This window comes from Panthera tigris, chromosome C1 (assembly GCF_018350195.1).
Source record: "Panthera tigris isolate Pti1 chromosome C1, P.tigris_Pti1_mat1.1, whole genome shotgun sequence".
In the NCBI taxonomy this organism is placed as follows: Eukaryota; Metazoa; Chordata; class Mammalia; order Carnivora; family Felidae; genus Panthera; species Panthera tigris.
The window spans coordinates 175,417,053-175,433,491 of NC_056667.1; the positions used below are offsets into that span (position 1 = coordinate 175,417,053).

At 35.8% G+C, this 16,439-nt stretch overlaps 1 protein-coding gene across 1 annotated transcript; it reads right to left on the reverse strand.

The window, feature by feature from the left end:
• Nucleotides 1-234: 234 nt before the first annotated feature.
• MSTN (myostatin) lies at nt 235-6,444 on the reverse strand. The gene is made up of 3 exons (XM_007094682.2): nt 6,028-6,444; nt 3,886-4,259; nt 235-754 (listed from the first exon to the last, which is right to left on the reverse strand). The coding sequence occupies exons 1-3, from the start codon at nt 6,398-6,400 to the stop codon at nt 374-376; spliced, it is 1,128 nt and encodes a 375-aa protein (XP_007094744.2). The 5' UTR covers nt 6,401-6,444; the 3' UTR covers nt 235-373.
• Nucleotides 6,445-16,439: the final 9,995 nt, after the last annotated feature.

Here is a 16,439-nt window from a genome sequence, read left to right on the forward strand (position 1 = left end):
CAGATTTTACTGTAGATATTAAATGATACCATAAAGAAATAGACTTTAAAGCACACTCCTTTAATTCATGAGAACACAAGGAGAATTGCTTTCATTTACCTAGATATGTTGTAATACATATGAACATAAAAGTAATTTGATCTCCTCGTTCAAAAACTCTGGAAATCATAAGACTTTTTGTTGCATGATTTATTTTGATGGTTAAATGCCAACCATTGCATATATTCTCTCTTTTAGTCCATATACTGAGCTTGTGCGTAAGTAACTGTAGCATACTCAAGGCTTATAGCCTGTGGTACATAATTTCACAGTTTCAAAATTGTTGAGGGGAAGGCCTTCCATATTTTAGGAAGTTATGAACCAAATGTAAATCTCATGAGCACCCACAGCGATCTACTACCATGGCTGGAATTTTCCCATATATTATTTGTTCTTTGCCATTAAAATATAGCATATTAATTGGAGACATCTTGGTGGGAGTACAGCAGGGACCTGCTGAACCTCTGGGGTTTGCTTGGTGTACAAGATGAGTATGAGGATATTTTTGTAAAAACACAAATTCACACTCTCCAGAGCAGTAATTGGCCTTATATCTTTTGGGTGCAATAATCCAATCCCATCCAAAAGCTTCAAAATCCACAGTGAGAGGGTAACGACAGCACCGAGATTCTGTTGAGTGCTCATCACAGTCAAGCCCAAAATCTCGTCTGGATCTTTTTGGTGTGTCTGTCACCTTGACTTCTAAAAAGGGATTCTGCATGAGAAGGAAAAGAACAATCAGTAATATTAATAGGTCCTGAAACACTTTCCTACTTCAAGAAGTCATTATTGAAGAAATTAATCATTTTGCTCATACCACATTTATTTTTTAAAGGCACAGCATTAAGGATTTTAATTTACACTAGGCGTGAGTCTTCCCTTGTGGCTCATAAGAACATAGCAACAATGCTAATTCTCCTGTGGTCAGATCTATGTCTTTTTAATTTCTGTGTTTACTGGTTTGAGTATCTGAATGCCTGGCACATAACAGATACTCTGAAAATATTTATGGGAAGGAAGGGACAGAGGGAGGAGAGTCAAGGAGGAGGGAGGACAGCAGGGATGAAGAAAGCAGTTAGTTCTCTCTCTTCTAATTAAATATGTTGGCTAAATGTGTCTGATGACTTCTGGAGGGATAAGTATATTCATCCATCCTCTGTTCCCTAGATCTTTAATTGGGGAAACTTGCTATTAAAGCCAGAGCAAAATAGTTACCTCCCAGCCCTTTATGGATTGTAATAGGAAAAAGAGAGGTAGGGTAATGAAGGTGGTAGTATGCATACTGGGTTGGAAAGAAAAACTCTGAGGAAGAGAGGGACAGATTCAGAAGATACAAAAAATATTTCATTTTATTTTTTCACTGAATGTTTCTATTCATATATTTAAACAATAATTTGCTAGTTCTTCCCTTGCCCCAATCTTTTAATGCATTTGAGACTTATCTTTTTATATGGAAAGATCTGAGGAGTATGTCATATTAATAATTATGTTTAACTTGTTTAATAATAATCTGTTTAATAATAATTTAAACTTCTGTCACATTACCAACTTTGATCATTAAAATACTACCCATAAAAAGTACTTTCTTAAATAATTAATAATGGTTTTTATCCTATATCAAAATCAAAATCAAAATCGACTTGGTAATTATTGTTATTTAATATTATAAAAAATCACATCATTTTGTGAGTCAATCACTTGTCATGTAGCACATTTAAAGAAACATATATCATTTGGAAAATTATACAATATTTTAAAGAATATGTTTTGATTTAAAGTAGATCTGACCTTGGGACCTCATCAAAATAAAAAGCTTCTGGAGAGCAAAGGAAACAATCAGCAAAACTAAAAGGCAACCGACGGAATGGGAGAAGATATTTGCAAACGACGTATCAGATAAAGGGTTAGTATAGAAAATCTATAAAGAACTTATCAAACTCAACACCCAAAAAACAAATCATCCAGTGAAGAAATGGGCAAAAGACATGAATAGACACTTCTCCAAAGAAGACATCCAGATGGCCAACTGACACAGGAAAAAATGCTCAGCATCACTCATCATCAGGGAAATACAAATCAAAACCACAATGAGATACCACCTCACACCTGTCAGAATGGCTAACGTTAACAATTCAGGCAACAACAGATGTTGGCGAGGATGAGGATGCAGAGAAAGAGGATCTCTTTTTGTATTGTTGGTGGGAATGCAAGCTGGTGCAGCCACTCTGGAAAATGGTATGGAGGTTCCTCAAAAAACTAAAAATAGAACTATCCTACAACCGAGCAATTGCACTACTAGGCATTTATCCAAGGGATACAGGTGTCCTGTTTCGAAGGGACACATGCACCCCCCATGTTTCTAGCAGCACTATCAACAATAGCCAAAGTATGGAAAGAGCCCAAATGTCCATCGGCAGATGAATGGATAAGGAAAATGTGATATATATATACCATGGAGTATTACTCGCCAATCAAAAAGAATGAAATCTTGCCATTTGCAACTACATGGATGGGACTGGAGGGTATTATGCTAAGCAAAATTAGTCAGAGAAAGACAAATATCATATGACTTCACTCATGTGAGGACTTTAAGAGACAAAACAGATGAACATAAGGGAAGGGAAACAAAAATAATATAAAAATAGGGAGGGGGACAAAACAAGAGACTCTTAAATATGGAGAACAAACTGAGGATTACTGGAGAGGTTGTGGAAGGGGTGATGGGCTAAATGAGGAAGGGTCATTAAGGAATCTACTCCTGAAATCGTTGAACTATATGCTAACTAATTTGGATGTAAATTAAAAAAAAATAAAACTAAAAAAATAAAGTAGATCTGACTTAATAATTATATACTTCTTTAAAACCAAGACCATTTAAAGACTAAAAAGATAGCATTTATTGTTTGCAAGTATGATGTTTTGTTCTAAATTATGTCAATAGGTTTCAGAAGTAAAAAGTGTGGTCACATTAAATAAGTTTGTGAAAGCAGAACAGTGAGTAACTCTAAACTTATACTAGGGTTTAAAATGGTTTTTATAAAATTTATAATATATGAAGTATTGTCATCTGCTTGGTCTGATATTAAATTAGTTGGCATCACCTAAGTAAACCCTTGCACAAAAATGGTAAGGCAGCTTCGAAATAAGCTAGGTGACAAATGTTAAGTAGCCTGGAAATTTAAATTTCATTAGGGGTAATTCACAAAGTAATCTACATGTACATCAGTCAACAGTCTACAAAATAATAAACATATTTATTATGAGGAACCTTAAAAATGATACATTTAATAAGATATAGGCCTAAACGTATCATACTATAAATATCATATTTATGTAAACATATATAAACATATCATGCTATAAATAAAAGCATTTTATTTTAATTATAATGTTTCAAGTTTGTTTTTTCTGCTTTTCTAAACCAAAAAATTTCAACATATTTGGCACTTTTCTGGGATAAAAAGATATGTTTAAATTTGTTGGCTATGTAGTAGAATCCACTATGAAGATTTCATGTTTTTATCCATGAAATCATGTAGCATATCAATGAAAAGCACTTTATATTTCATCCCCGCTTCTAAAGAACTCCCTAAGAAGTTAAGGACTATGGCATAACTGTTTTTTTTAATCCTCATGCAAAATAAAAGTATCAAGAGGGTGTTTCATAGGATATGAAATTAGACACCTACTTTTTATTGGGTACAGAGCTACCATTGGAGTAAGATACTTTTGTCTGGTTTATGAGCATAGGAAATGGGTAGTGATTTTTCCACTATTATTCATTCACATGATGAATCAAAATGTAGCAATGTTTGCTGCTAGATGTTATTTTCAGTTATCACTTACCAGCCCATCTTCTCCTGGTCCTGGGAAGGTTACAGCAAGATCATGACCATTCTCATCTAAAGCTTTGATTTCAATGCCTAAGTTGGATTCAGGCTGTTTGAGCCAATTTTGCAACACTGTCTTCACATCAATGCTCTGCCAAATACCAGTGCCTGGGTTCATGTCAAGTTTCAGAGATCGGATTCCAGTATACCTTGTACCGTCTTTCATGGGTTTGATGAGTCTCAGGATTTGCACAAACACTGTTGTAGGAGTCTTGACGGGTCTCAGATATATCCACAGTTGGGCCTTTACGACTTTATTATATTGTATTTTAGAGCTAAATTTAAAGAAGCAACATTTGGGTTTTCCTTCTGCTTGCATTAGAAGATCAGCTATAAATGAATAAGAAAAGAAAAATAGTTATTGAAATTATTTCTCATAAAAAATGAATAAAAAATTGGTGAGCATTTTTCCCCCATTGGAATAGTGAATGCATATTTTAAAGTGAAAAACCATGTAGGATTTCATTCATAATTCAGAAAAATATCAAAGAAAATAATTACTCTAGCTTTTCAGAATTTTTTAGATATATGTTTTTTCAGCTGTTTATGAGGTATCTGCTCCCTCTCAGAGAACTGTGGGCTAAAGAGAATTCTATGAAAGAATGAGCAGTGGATGAAATTTTAAAATGATGATGATTAGAGAGAACAAGAGACACCGTGGAGGAACATCCACTTAGAATTCTTTGGGAATCTGAGTAGTTACACTTACTGAGCAGCTGTACCAATCAGTCTGGAAGAAGGAACCCTTCCCCCAGGCCTGAATTACCTGGGGACAAGACACGCTGAGCAACTAACTGAGCCCTGGGAATTAGTAGAAAATATAGCACATCTGTTATGTTTTGGCTCTGGAATAGCCCTAAAGGAACAAAACGAATCAGGTAATTAGCACAAAAATGTGAATGTTATATTCAGGCTTATCTCAAAAGTTAGAAAACATGGTCTTTAGAGCCAGGTTGTCGTTGTAAGCAGCACAAGCAGTTTCTTCCCCCCTTTTGTTTTTCCAAGACTGTTTACAAATAAGCTAAATCTACTCCAGGACTAGATAGCAGAGTCTTAAAAGAGAATTATTTGTTGCATTGTAACATGATTGCCTAATAAGCAAAACAGTATTTGAAACTGTTTTGAGTCAGGTTTCAAGTGTATAAAAGCACTGTTTAAAGCAAGACTGCAGACACATAGCATAAAATCTTTCTTGTCTTGCCTTCTCTGTTAAGATGACTGTCTGCCTTTCCTTGAGTGTCGTTTTGAAATGACTGAAAAAGCAATGGTACAAAATATATTCTCTTTCAGAAGCAAGGTAGATACTACAGGTAATAGTCCTCCTCCCTCATATGAAGAAGAAAACAATATTTTAGAAGGCCATTGAGCAATGTGCCTTCCTAGAAACATGCAAACCAGGGACTCTCAACAATAGTGCCGGGGTCAAGGGAGAAGTGGGACTTTGTGAGCCATAACCTGTTTAATTAAAATGTTTATTTCTTAAGCATTTTCTGATAATAAGCTCATGATTATCATTCTGCTATGTCACTTCATCACTGGTCTTACTAATACATTAAATTAAAAAAAAACATTTTTTATACTCTCCAGTGTAAAAGCTTTCAAAGTTAAATATTTTAATTTGTAAAGAACATAGAAACACCGTGAGGAGTAGCTTTGAATAACAGAAGTCATTCTAGGCATTTAGCAGAAGACGTTTTTCTCTTTTATTAGAGAAAAAAAACTTGTTATTACAGATGCCTATTTCAGGCAACTAAATGCAATCATGAAATTTCATGTAGGTTTTTAACATTGTAGTATCTCCCAATCGTTGCCTTGTAGGTACTGAGCAGTGAAAGCATAAGCATTTCCTATTTGTCAAATTAAACTAAACATTAATGCCATGCAAACATTTTATTTTATCTCCTTTTGGGTTTTTAGTGCAGCAGATTTCAGTCTCATTAGTAGATTTCCCATGAAATCTTGAAAAAGAGAAACTCTTCCTTCCTACTTACATACAAGCCAACGGCTTGTTAAAAGAGCCTGAAAATAGATCTGTTTCTCATAAACACTAGAACCACAGTCAGCAGAACTGTTGATATACACTAAGAGGGCTACTCACACTCGGTGGGCATGGTAATGATCGTTTCCGTGGTAGCGTGGTAATCGTCGTCTTCCAAAGAGCCATCACTGCTGTCATCTCTCTGGACATCGTACTGATCAATCAGTTCCCGGAGCGGAGGAGCTTTGGGCAAAAGTTGTCTTATAGCATCTTTGCTGATGTTGGGAGCCGTTTCCAGGCGAAGTTTACTGAGGATCTGAATTTTTATGGCTTCTATTCTTGAAGATTTAGTGTTTTGTCTCCAAGTACATGCATTGCACAGCCCCTCTTTTTCCACATTTTCTTTTTGCTCACTGTTCTCATTTAGATCCACTGGACCAGCAACAATCAGCATAAACAGGTAAATATAAACATAGATTTGCAGTTTCTGCATGATTTTAAAATCAATACAATCTTTTTCCTTGTTCTTATTTCTTCCTTTTACTTTTCTTTTGCTTTTGAGTAATGCCAAGCACAATTTTAATGCCTGTACAGTCTGAGAGACAACTTGCCACACCAGTGAATCTTTTATACTGTATTCCAAGTGGCTTTTTATATTCCAACTTTGATGAGACAAGTGTCGTCAGGATCTATGATTGGCTCTTGCTCCACAATGAATCTCGCTGTCAGAGGTTAAAACCCTGTCTGTCACAAGTCACCAAACAGTATTTTGTTACAGTCAAGGGTGAGCTGATTCATTCGACTACTTCATAAAAGAAATAAATCTACAAATAATGAAAGATATATGTGACATTTGAAAAAAAATAAAGTCTATGTTAACAATAATAGAAACTACACTTAAATCTTCTTAATCTTTACATGTGAAACTCAGGTTGTAATTTAAATAAGTAAATCTTAGTTTTACACTTCATGCTTAAAAAGTTGAAATGTTACTTCCTTAAAAATTAAAATGAGTATCTGTTATTTAGGCAAGCATTTGAAGTAAAAATAATTTTATTTACTGTATTAAATTATGTTTAAGTGCCGTGTAATTAGGGAAATATGAATTTAAGTTAGGAAGACCTGAATTTAAAGAAAAGCTAAAATAGTGTTACTAGTAAAAGATTGGCAGCTAAAATTTGAGAGGCTTGTTTTCCTGTTTAAATTCTTAGCACGCGTTAAAAATCAACTTATTATAATGTTATATTACACATGGAATTATTTTTAAATAATTTAATGTTTTTCATTACTATGAAAATGGTGCTCAATTTTTGGCTGATTACTATTCAGTTCTTTCCTCTTGTAAAGCTGCAGATTAGTATTATTCAGAAGATGTGTTTCTTCATTGTTTATTACCAAGAGGATAATGTCAGCTAGTAGAAAAAATCTCTGAACTCAGAATAAGAAGACAATGGGTTTTACGACTGGCAATGCAGCACCTAAGCACAGTTTGCCTCAGATTTTCATTGGCAAAAGTAAAAAGCGTAGTATCAATTCTATATAAATTATATCAAAATACTGTCAGCACATAAAAGTGAAAGAGCATCATAATAAAGGGGTGTCCGTTTTTAACATTCCCCAATACTACGATTGGTTTGCACCCCTTTGCCAGTTTCTCATTTTGACCAGAGGGCAGACACCTGGCAGGAATTTGGGGTAAGGTCTGGGAGCAGAGAATGGAGCTTTTTGTTCTCTAAATTTAAGTGCCTGTGTAGGGATCAAACTCTCAACCTTAGCTTTGGGAGCCACAAGATCTAATCAAATGAACTGTTAAAGAGCTAAGCAAACATAGCCAGTGAGAAACAAGCTGTTTCCAGGCCACAGGAGATTTCTTCTTCCTACTGCTTTTTGGTAAGCTAAGGACTCCTAGGAGAGTTAATCCATTACTTCCCCCCACCCCCAAGAGAATGCAGTGGCTCATATCAAATATTTATTTTTTAGGTCACTACCACTTTTGCACATTGTACACTAATTTACTGCCTCAGTGCACTAAAATGCAACTCAGTAGCCTGAAAAGTTAATGCATTTTCATCAAATTCTTAAGAGGTATCTACATCTCTTGAGAAAAAATGGCCTTACATAATGCATTAGATTTGCCCATCATTAAAGATTAAGGAAAACCAGACACAAACCAGATGCCTGAAGGGTTTCAGATACTCTATTGTGGAACAATATTAGATCAGGCTTATAAAGTTTTATTTAGTAAATTTATTTTTCTATGTATAAATATTGGCAAGGTTATAATCATTGTAACATATGTTCCTGTATACTTCTGAGTAAGTCAAGGATTTTTTGTTTTTTGGTTTTTTTTTAAACTTGATTAGAATTGCATAGCAGTTGGGAACCCGGGCTCTGGAGTCAGGCAGACCTGAGTTCAAATCTCAACATTGCCACTTCTAACTATGTGATAATGGATGAGGTACTTAACTTATCTAACCTTCAGTTTCCTCAGAGAGCTTTGGAGGGATGTAATTTAATAATGCATGTAAATTGCTGAATATAGTGCCTGTCATATAGTAAGTGATTGATAACTGTTACTTGAGTGCTCAGTCTTTGTTTCCTACAGAGGGGTTTGAGATTATGCTTAAATATATCCTCCCCATGAACTAGAACCGGTTGTAGCTGCCAATTATCAATTTATGTAGACTACCTCTTTAGTCCTCTGAGGTAACTAGAATTTTCTAATGCAGGCCTATTGCAGGCATATTTCAGCTCTTTATTCTTACTACATAGAATAAAGTAAACAAAGGTTGTCATTTCCACATATAGTCAATGCTTGTTATTCATGGATTCCATATTTGCAAATTTGCCTACTTGCTAAAATTTATTTTTAACCCAAAATCAATGCGCAGGGTGCTTTTGTGGCCACTCATGCACATGCACAGAATGGTGAAATTTTGAATCTTCTAATGCACAGGTTCCCAGCTGAGGTCATACAAGACAATGCTCTGACTTGTTTCAGCTCTCATACTGTAAACAAATGCCCTTTTTGCAATCTATTTAGTACCACATTTTTTACATTTTTTGGTGGGACCACTGTTTACAGTGGTCCCCAGTGCCTAGTGCTAAGGTGCTGTGCTCCTAAGAACGAGAAGGCTGTGATGGAAAGTAGAATAGTGGTTGCTAGGGGCTTTGAGGAGGGGTTGGTGGGAGAGCTACTGTTTGATATCTACAGAGTTTCAATTTGGGAAGATCAAAAAGTTCTGGAGGTAGATGTTGATGATGGCTGCACAAAATATAAATGTATTTAATGCCACCAAACTCTATACTTAAAAATGGTTAAAAGGTCAATTTTATGTTATAAATGTTTTACTAGAGTTTAAGAAATAAGGTTGTGATATGTCTTAGAAAAAAAATTCCTTATGGAAAACTATGTTGTTAGATGAGCTCTATTCAGGCTTGAGTTATCTATAACCTGTTGGCTGTGAGTTCAATGTTAATGAATCCACAGTATGTATTAAATAAGATATTTTTAAACAGATAAACAGGGTTATATATTGATTGGTTGGTAAAAATGTTGTGACCAGAGGCTCACAGGAATGTAGCCTTGTATTTCCTTTAGGAGCAGAGGTTCAATAATCACTCGTTCAGTGCTGGCAGTGACTTTATAGAACATAACTACTGTGAATATTGAAAATCTATATCTAACCAACTTCTCTAGAGATCAACATTGAATGAGTTAAGAGGTACTGAAGAAATTTCGTGAACATATATTGCTTCTCCATATATTGCTTGGGACTGCAACCTTCCCAAGGCCTCAGAGTAGGAACCTTCACTGTGGTCTGACTGCTGATGGCCTGGCTTTGGTTGTTTCATGAAGGAGACAGGACAGTGTGTGATTAGGATGAGTGAGCAGAGAAGAATTTCTTTTAGCTGACTGGGAGAAGTTGGTCAGCCAGCTTGTTGGCTTTGTCTTAGGTTGGCCATATTTAAAAGCAGTTTCTCATAGGAATCAGATTTTAGGTAATTAATGCAGCACTTCACAAGACTTGTATTTTTCTTTCCCCTATGCTTCTTTGCACTGAGTGGGCCTTACATTTCTAAATGTTTATTTATTTATTTATTTTTGAGAGAGAGAGAAAGAGATTGGGGGGAGGGCAGAGAGAGAGGAAGATAAAGAATCCCAAACAGGTTCTGCACTGCCTGACACAGTGCTCTGACTTACGAATTGCAAGATCATGACCTAAGCCAAAATCAAGAATTGGATGCTCAACCGACTGAGCCACCCAAGGCACTTCGGGCCTCACATTTCTGTAACCATAAGTAAGGTAGTAAGCAAACTTCTCTCATCTCTGATACAAATACCAGAGGGTGTTTTAAAATAACTTTGAGAGTATAAAGCATATTTCCCCAAGCAGGTTTATGGTTTTACTCTTTATAATCTGGGAACTACTGAGTACACAAATATAAAGCCTTGCCAGATTTTTTTTTGCATTTTCTTTTTTTTTTCAATAGATGAAGTTTATTGTCAAATTGGTTTCCATACAACACCCAGTGCTCATCCCAAAAGGCACCCTCCTCAATACCCATCACCCAACCTCCCCTCCCTCCCATCCCCCATCAACCCTCAGTTTCTCAGTTTTTAAGAGTCTCTTATGCTTTTGCTCTCTCCCACTCTAACCTACTTTTTTTTTTCCTTCCCCTCCCCCATGGGTTTCTGTTAAGTTTCTCAGGATCCACATAAGAGTGAAAACATATGGTATCTGTCTTTCTCTGTATGGCTTATTTCACTTAGCATCACACTCTCCAGTTCCATCCATGTTGCTACAAAGGGCCAAATTTCATTCTTTCTCATTGCCACGTAGTAGTCCATTGTGTATATAAACCACAATTTCTTTATCCATTCATCAGTTGATGGACATTTAGGCTCTTTCCATAATTTGGCTATTGTTGAGAGTGCTGCTATAAACATTGGGGTACAAGTGCCCCTGTGCATCAGTACTCCTGTATCCCTTGGGTAAATTCCTAGCAGTTCTATTGCTGGGTCATAGGGTAGGTCTATTTTTAATTTTTTGAGGAACCTCCACACTGTTTTCCAGAGTGGCTGCACCAATTTGCATTCCCACCAACAGTGCAAGAGGGTTCCCGTTTCTCCACATCCTCTCCAGCATCTATAGTCTCCTGATTTGTTCATTTTGGCCACTCTGACTGGCGTGAGGTGATATCTGAGTGTGGTTTTGATTTGTATTTCCCTGATGAGGAGCGACGCTGAGCATCTTTTCATGTGCCCGTTGGCCATCCGGATGTCTTCTTTAGAGAAGTGTCTATTCATGTTTTCTGCCCATTTCTTCACTGGGTTATTTGTTTTTCGAGTGTGGAGTTTGGTGAGCTCTTTGTAGATTTTGGATACTAAGGCTTGCCAGATTTTAAATGATGTGGCCAAAGAAAGGAGAAGACTAGGAATTAGAATGGATCATGAGTTATTCAACTCTGTTGTAGGAAAAAAACAAAAAGATATTTTATCTGATCACTCTTGCCATTTCCTTGTAATGACAGCCCTTTAGTGTCATTCTATGCTAATTATGCTTAAGGCCAGAAAAAAAGACTGTATAGTGTTATAGTGTCCAACTCACACAGCAGCATGAGAAGGTAGTCATCCCACATTGATGTCCAATTACTAATGCTTTAAATAGATTAGAACAAAAATTAACAGAAACAAAAGTATTTCTGAGCTAGAGACCAACAGTATAGGAATAAGAGAACTGAAATATACTTTGACTTTGCTGCTGAGGTTTTATGTGACCTTGAATGAGTCGATTAGCAAAACCTTCATTTATGAATCTAGGTATGTATGTATTCTTTTTAATTTTTTAATGTTTGTTTATTTTTGAGAGAGAGAGAGAGACGGAGAGTGAGCGGGGGAGGGGCAGAGACAAAGAGGAGTTACAGAATCTGAAGCAGGCTCCAGGCTCTGAGCTGTCAGCACAGATCCTGACACAGGACTGGAATCCATGAACTGAGATCATGACCTGGACTGAAGTTGGATGCTTAACCAACCGAGCCACCCAGGTGTCCTTGTATGTATGTATGTATGTATTAATTTATTATTTTATGAAATATTTTAATGCCTACATGTACCTGGAAATGTGCTGGAGTTTAAGGAGAAAACAACGAGCCAGACAGAAATTGTCACTGTCATCATAAAACCTACAGTCTAGTTTCTTTGTGTAAAACATGAAAAGATTTGATTAGGTGTGCCCTTTCAGCTGAGGTTTATCCTCTAAGGTAGTAAATCTTAAACTTTTTGGTCTCAGGATTCTTTTATACTCTTAAATATTATAAACAATCCTCAAAAGGTTTTGTTTATATTGGTCATAGTTAACAATATTTAACGTATCACAAAATTAAAAATGAGAAATTTTAGAATATAAGCATTCACAAGTATATATTGTATTTGCTGACAGTGATGATGTTGTCACATGTCATGGAGCCTCTGGAAAACCCCACTGTACACAAAAGAAAAAAATAAGAGTAGTAAAAACACATCTTAGCATCATTATGAAAATAGCTTTTATTTCAGAGACTCTCTGAAAGGGTCTCCACTCCAGAGATTCCCAGACCACACTTTGAGAACCATGCCCCAAGTGATAATGTTTATACTTCAATTAAATATTGTTTCCCTGTAACTTGAATACCCTCTTCCTAGTACCTGTAGCTTTGCGTTTAATGAGAAATCAAATATGGGAATTTTTAAACATTGTGTATTTATTTACTGACACATAATTGTAGCCAAGAGCAGAAATATAAATATTACTCTACCATAATCACCAACTACCAACTTACAGTATATCGAGAGAACATTTTCACATTTGTCAATTCTAGGGTATTGACTGAAATCTGTGGTCGTGAGGAATTTTTGTATATGGTCTTCAGTTCAGTCTTGAGATAATAACATCCATATTATGGCAATGCTTCATAATAATGTCCCAGATAGTAAAGTTTCTGCATTCTACCCTACTTTAGAGGTAGAATTAACTCAAAAAAAAAAACAAAAAAACTTCAAAATGTGATTTCTGCTCTCTTTCCTTTCCAAAGTAGGAACTCTAATTTATTTATTAGAGATTTGAAATACAGAGAATAGAGTTATAATTTAGCTTTCTCATTTTTTCCATTGAAAAAAAGATGCTATACTCAAAGAGTTAGTGCTAACATTGTATAGGTTGTGCATGCCTTTATTATTAAAATTCTAAATTGCTTGCTTTTTCCCCCTTACTTGTCTTCCTGCAACTCCAAACAGACTTTGAGCTCTTTAAAGGCTGGGAATTATTGTGTTCATTTTTGTGTCTTCAGCTCTTGGTTCAACAGCCAGCACATAATTATGTTGGCAAAAGAGTATTCACTTAATAGTTAAACTAATAAATGAATGAATGTTTCCTTAAATACAAGAAACATCAACTTACTAATTTTCCAATGGTAGAATTAGTTATTTATAGCTTTTCTAAGTGACTCTAGTTATGTTTTTAGTTTGCGCTGATGATGGTCTGTAGCATTTCTCCTGGGGTCCCTCCTCTGCAAACTGGTAGGGAGACTGGTGTTACAGGTCCCTGTTGTCTTTGCCACCTCTAGTAGTTCTCTGGTAGAGCAATGAGCACTTTGAACGTCCCAGTGGAGCTTTTGCATTTAATAATTATGACTACCCTTAGACATCATGTGGCTCTTAATGGGGACCTTGCTAGGGAGTGGCCATGACACCACTATTTAAGACCTTAAGACGAGAGCTCCCACCCAACATAGGTCATATTTAGGTCAAATTGATTTTCAGGAGTATCAAAGGTAGCCAGAGAAGAGAAAAGAAATCTCAAAAGAGCAGTGTGTATGTCTGTGTGTGTGTGTGTGTGTGTGTGTGTGTGTGTGTGTGTGTTTAAGCAAGGCAAAGGTAGAACAATCTTTTTTACCTTGACCCAATGCAGAGAACTGAGAACTGATTATATGTGCCATAGTCTTCACTTCTCCTTCATATTCTTTTCTGTAAAGTACTAAGTTTCTCAGTGATCCTTCTCTCCCTGCTTTCTTTTCATACGAGAAAGAAGGAGCTTTCCTCCAAAACTGGGATAGAGTTTATCACCTCAGTTTACCCAGGATGGCATAGCTCTTTGAGTGAGCAGCCAAGGTGGGCCAGAGGTCAACCTATTTCCCAGAATGCCCTCTTAAATAAAGTTCCTTAGCTCCCAGGGGTGTCTGTGAGTTCCATAAGTAATTTCATAAAACTTAGCTCTTTATGCATTTTCTAGATCATCCAGATAACCACCTTACATCTGATTACTGCTTCAATGTCTTCATTTTCTACCCTGTCTGCAAATACAGTGTTTACAGGTGAGGGTTTTGTTTTTTTGTTTGTTTTGTTTTGTTTTGTTTTTGCTATAATCAAGCTGACTTCAAGTACCACCTAGAGTGATAAGGGTTACCTTTTACTCATGGGAATTCTTTTAAAAAATTTTTTTTGAAAGGTATCTTTACATTATTCAAGTTTGAGAACCTGGCTCAAATAATTTCCTTATTTTATCCATAGTAAATAAGCATAGCTACTTCAGTTCTTTGCCCAAAGACAGTGGCTTAGTTTGGAAAAAGTCTGTAATTCACTAATTTATCTCTTTTTGCTGGAGCTAAATTTTCTTTTTAGAAAATTTAGACTGGGTGGCTCAGTCGGTTGAGCATCCGACTTCAGCTCAGGTCATGATCTCGCAGTCTGTGAGTTCGAGCCCCGCGTCGGGCTCTCTGCTGACAGCTCAGAGCCTGGAGCCTGCTTCAGATTCTGTGTCTCCCTCTCTCTCTCTCTCTCTCTCTGCCCCTCCCCTGCTCATGCTCTGTCTCTCTCTGTCTCAGAAATAAATAAATATTTAAAAAAATTTTTTTTCTTTTTTGTGTATGTTGAATGTATATGCAGTGAGACAGCATGTCGAATGTTTCAGACTGCCTGATTGCAAGTTATACCAGTCTTTAGTTGGGCTCTCTCATTTGCTCCAGCCACACCCTCACTTTCAGCCTACACTTCCACACATTGCCCGTCATCCTGGATTAAGAAGGCACAAACTTCTGCCTGCACCTATACATTTTCTTTCCCAAAATTTAATGAAGTCAAATTTTTAAAATTTACAAATGAGAAATATAATAAGTATAATAAGAAGTTAATATTCATTATTTTTGATGACCGATTTCCTTCATAATATTTTGATTTACTTTAGAACAAGCACAGGGTTTCCAGAGCAGATAACAATATAGATTGAATTGGCAAAGGCATATCTTTTGTTTTAAAATCTTTACCCTTATTATTGAGTTAAGCTTTCGGGTAAAGAACCACTTCCCAAGAGAAAATCTTGCAGTTTTCAGGGTCTTGTTTTGGGGGCCTTTGGAAACCATAGTAGTCTCAATAAAGAGTGTTTTTCTGGAAATAAAAAGAAATATTTTAACTTTTTTTAGATTTGGGTTTTAAAATGTAAAATCTTAAAATGCTTTTTTAAAAAAATAACTCCCTTTGTACTCAATTAGTGGCTTGGCAGTAATGATAGCCTTAGAAGAGTTTAGTTCCTTCCAAGAGTATTCAGAAAATGTTTTCTTCTTTTTTTGGAATTGCCTGCAGCATTGTTTTTTATAATTCATAGAGTATTGGCTTCCAGAAGCATTCCGTTTCCAAATTCTTTTGTAAATTCCTAGAAAGAACTCTTCAAAAAATAATATCCATTTGGTCATGTTTTCATTTACTTGTTCATTAAACACTTATTAGCACCTGGTTTATGATAGGTACTATGCCAAGAATTGGAAACAAGGGGGGGAAAATGATGCTTTTTGCCTAGGGGAAAAAAAACTCTGAATTTTAAAAATAAAAGAATTTTAAGATTGTTATGTCTAATCTACTTGTGAGCACATGGAGAAACTGAGGCCCAGAGAAAGGTTGCATAACTTAAATTATGAAATTTTAAAAAGCTTGTTTGATTTACAAAGGTAATTTGCATTGAAGTACTTTTGAAGCACCAAGTATTTCTTTTATATTGAGTTAAGATTTTTTTTTTAATGTTCTAAAATTAACAAATAAGGTCAGTGCTCAATTTCCTGGGTCAATGCCACAGTGGTGCCCTTTGTTCTTGGAACCAGTCCATAGTCTGGCTTGGCAACTGAAAGACCCAATGACCTGCATTTGGCAATTAGTATAGGAGTTTTAGTGTCTACTGACTAAACATACTTTGATTGCCCATTTGCTTAGATATTGGGGGTCAGCCTTTTGTTATAGAATGTCACCCTTTCTGTTAAACTCATTTTTCAATATTTTGAATTATGTACTTGCATTCTGGAAATTTCAAATGAATAAGTCAGTAGTTTCTAGTAATTTTAACCATAGAGAGCTCTGACCTTTTTTTATTAGTTTAAAAAAACATACCACCTTTAATTATAGGAAAAACATTTCATTTAATTAGATTTAACATGAACATTCTGGCCCCTGCTGGGAACTCTAAGAACTACATCGCTTGTACTACCAATTTTTCTAAGGTCTAAGGACT

What these genes read in the sequence shown, in the direction of transcription:
- MSTN (XM_007094682.2), bottom strand. Translation starts at nt 6,400, where the DNA reads ATGCAGAAACTGCAAATCTATGTTTATATTTACCTGTTTATGCTGATT. An exon ending in CATTACCATGCCCACCGAGT is followed by an intron (nt 4,260 to 6,027) that starts GTGAGTAGCCCT and finishes ATTCATTTATAG; the next exon opens with CTGATCTTCTAATGCAAGCA. An exon ending in GACCAGGAGAAGATGGGCTG is followed by an intron (nt 755 to 3,885) that starts GTAAGTGATAAC and finishes CTTCTCATGCAG; the next exon opens with AATCCCTTTTTAGAAGTCAA.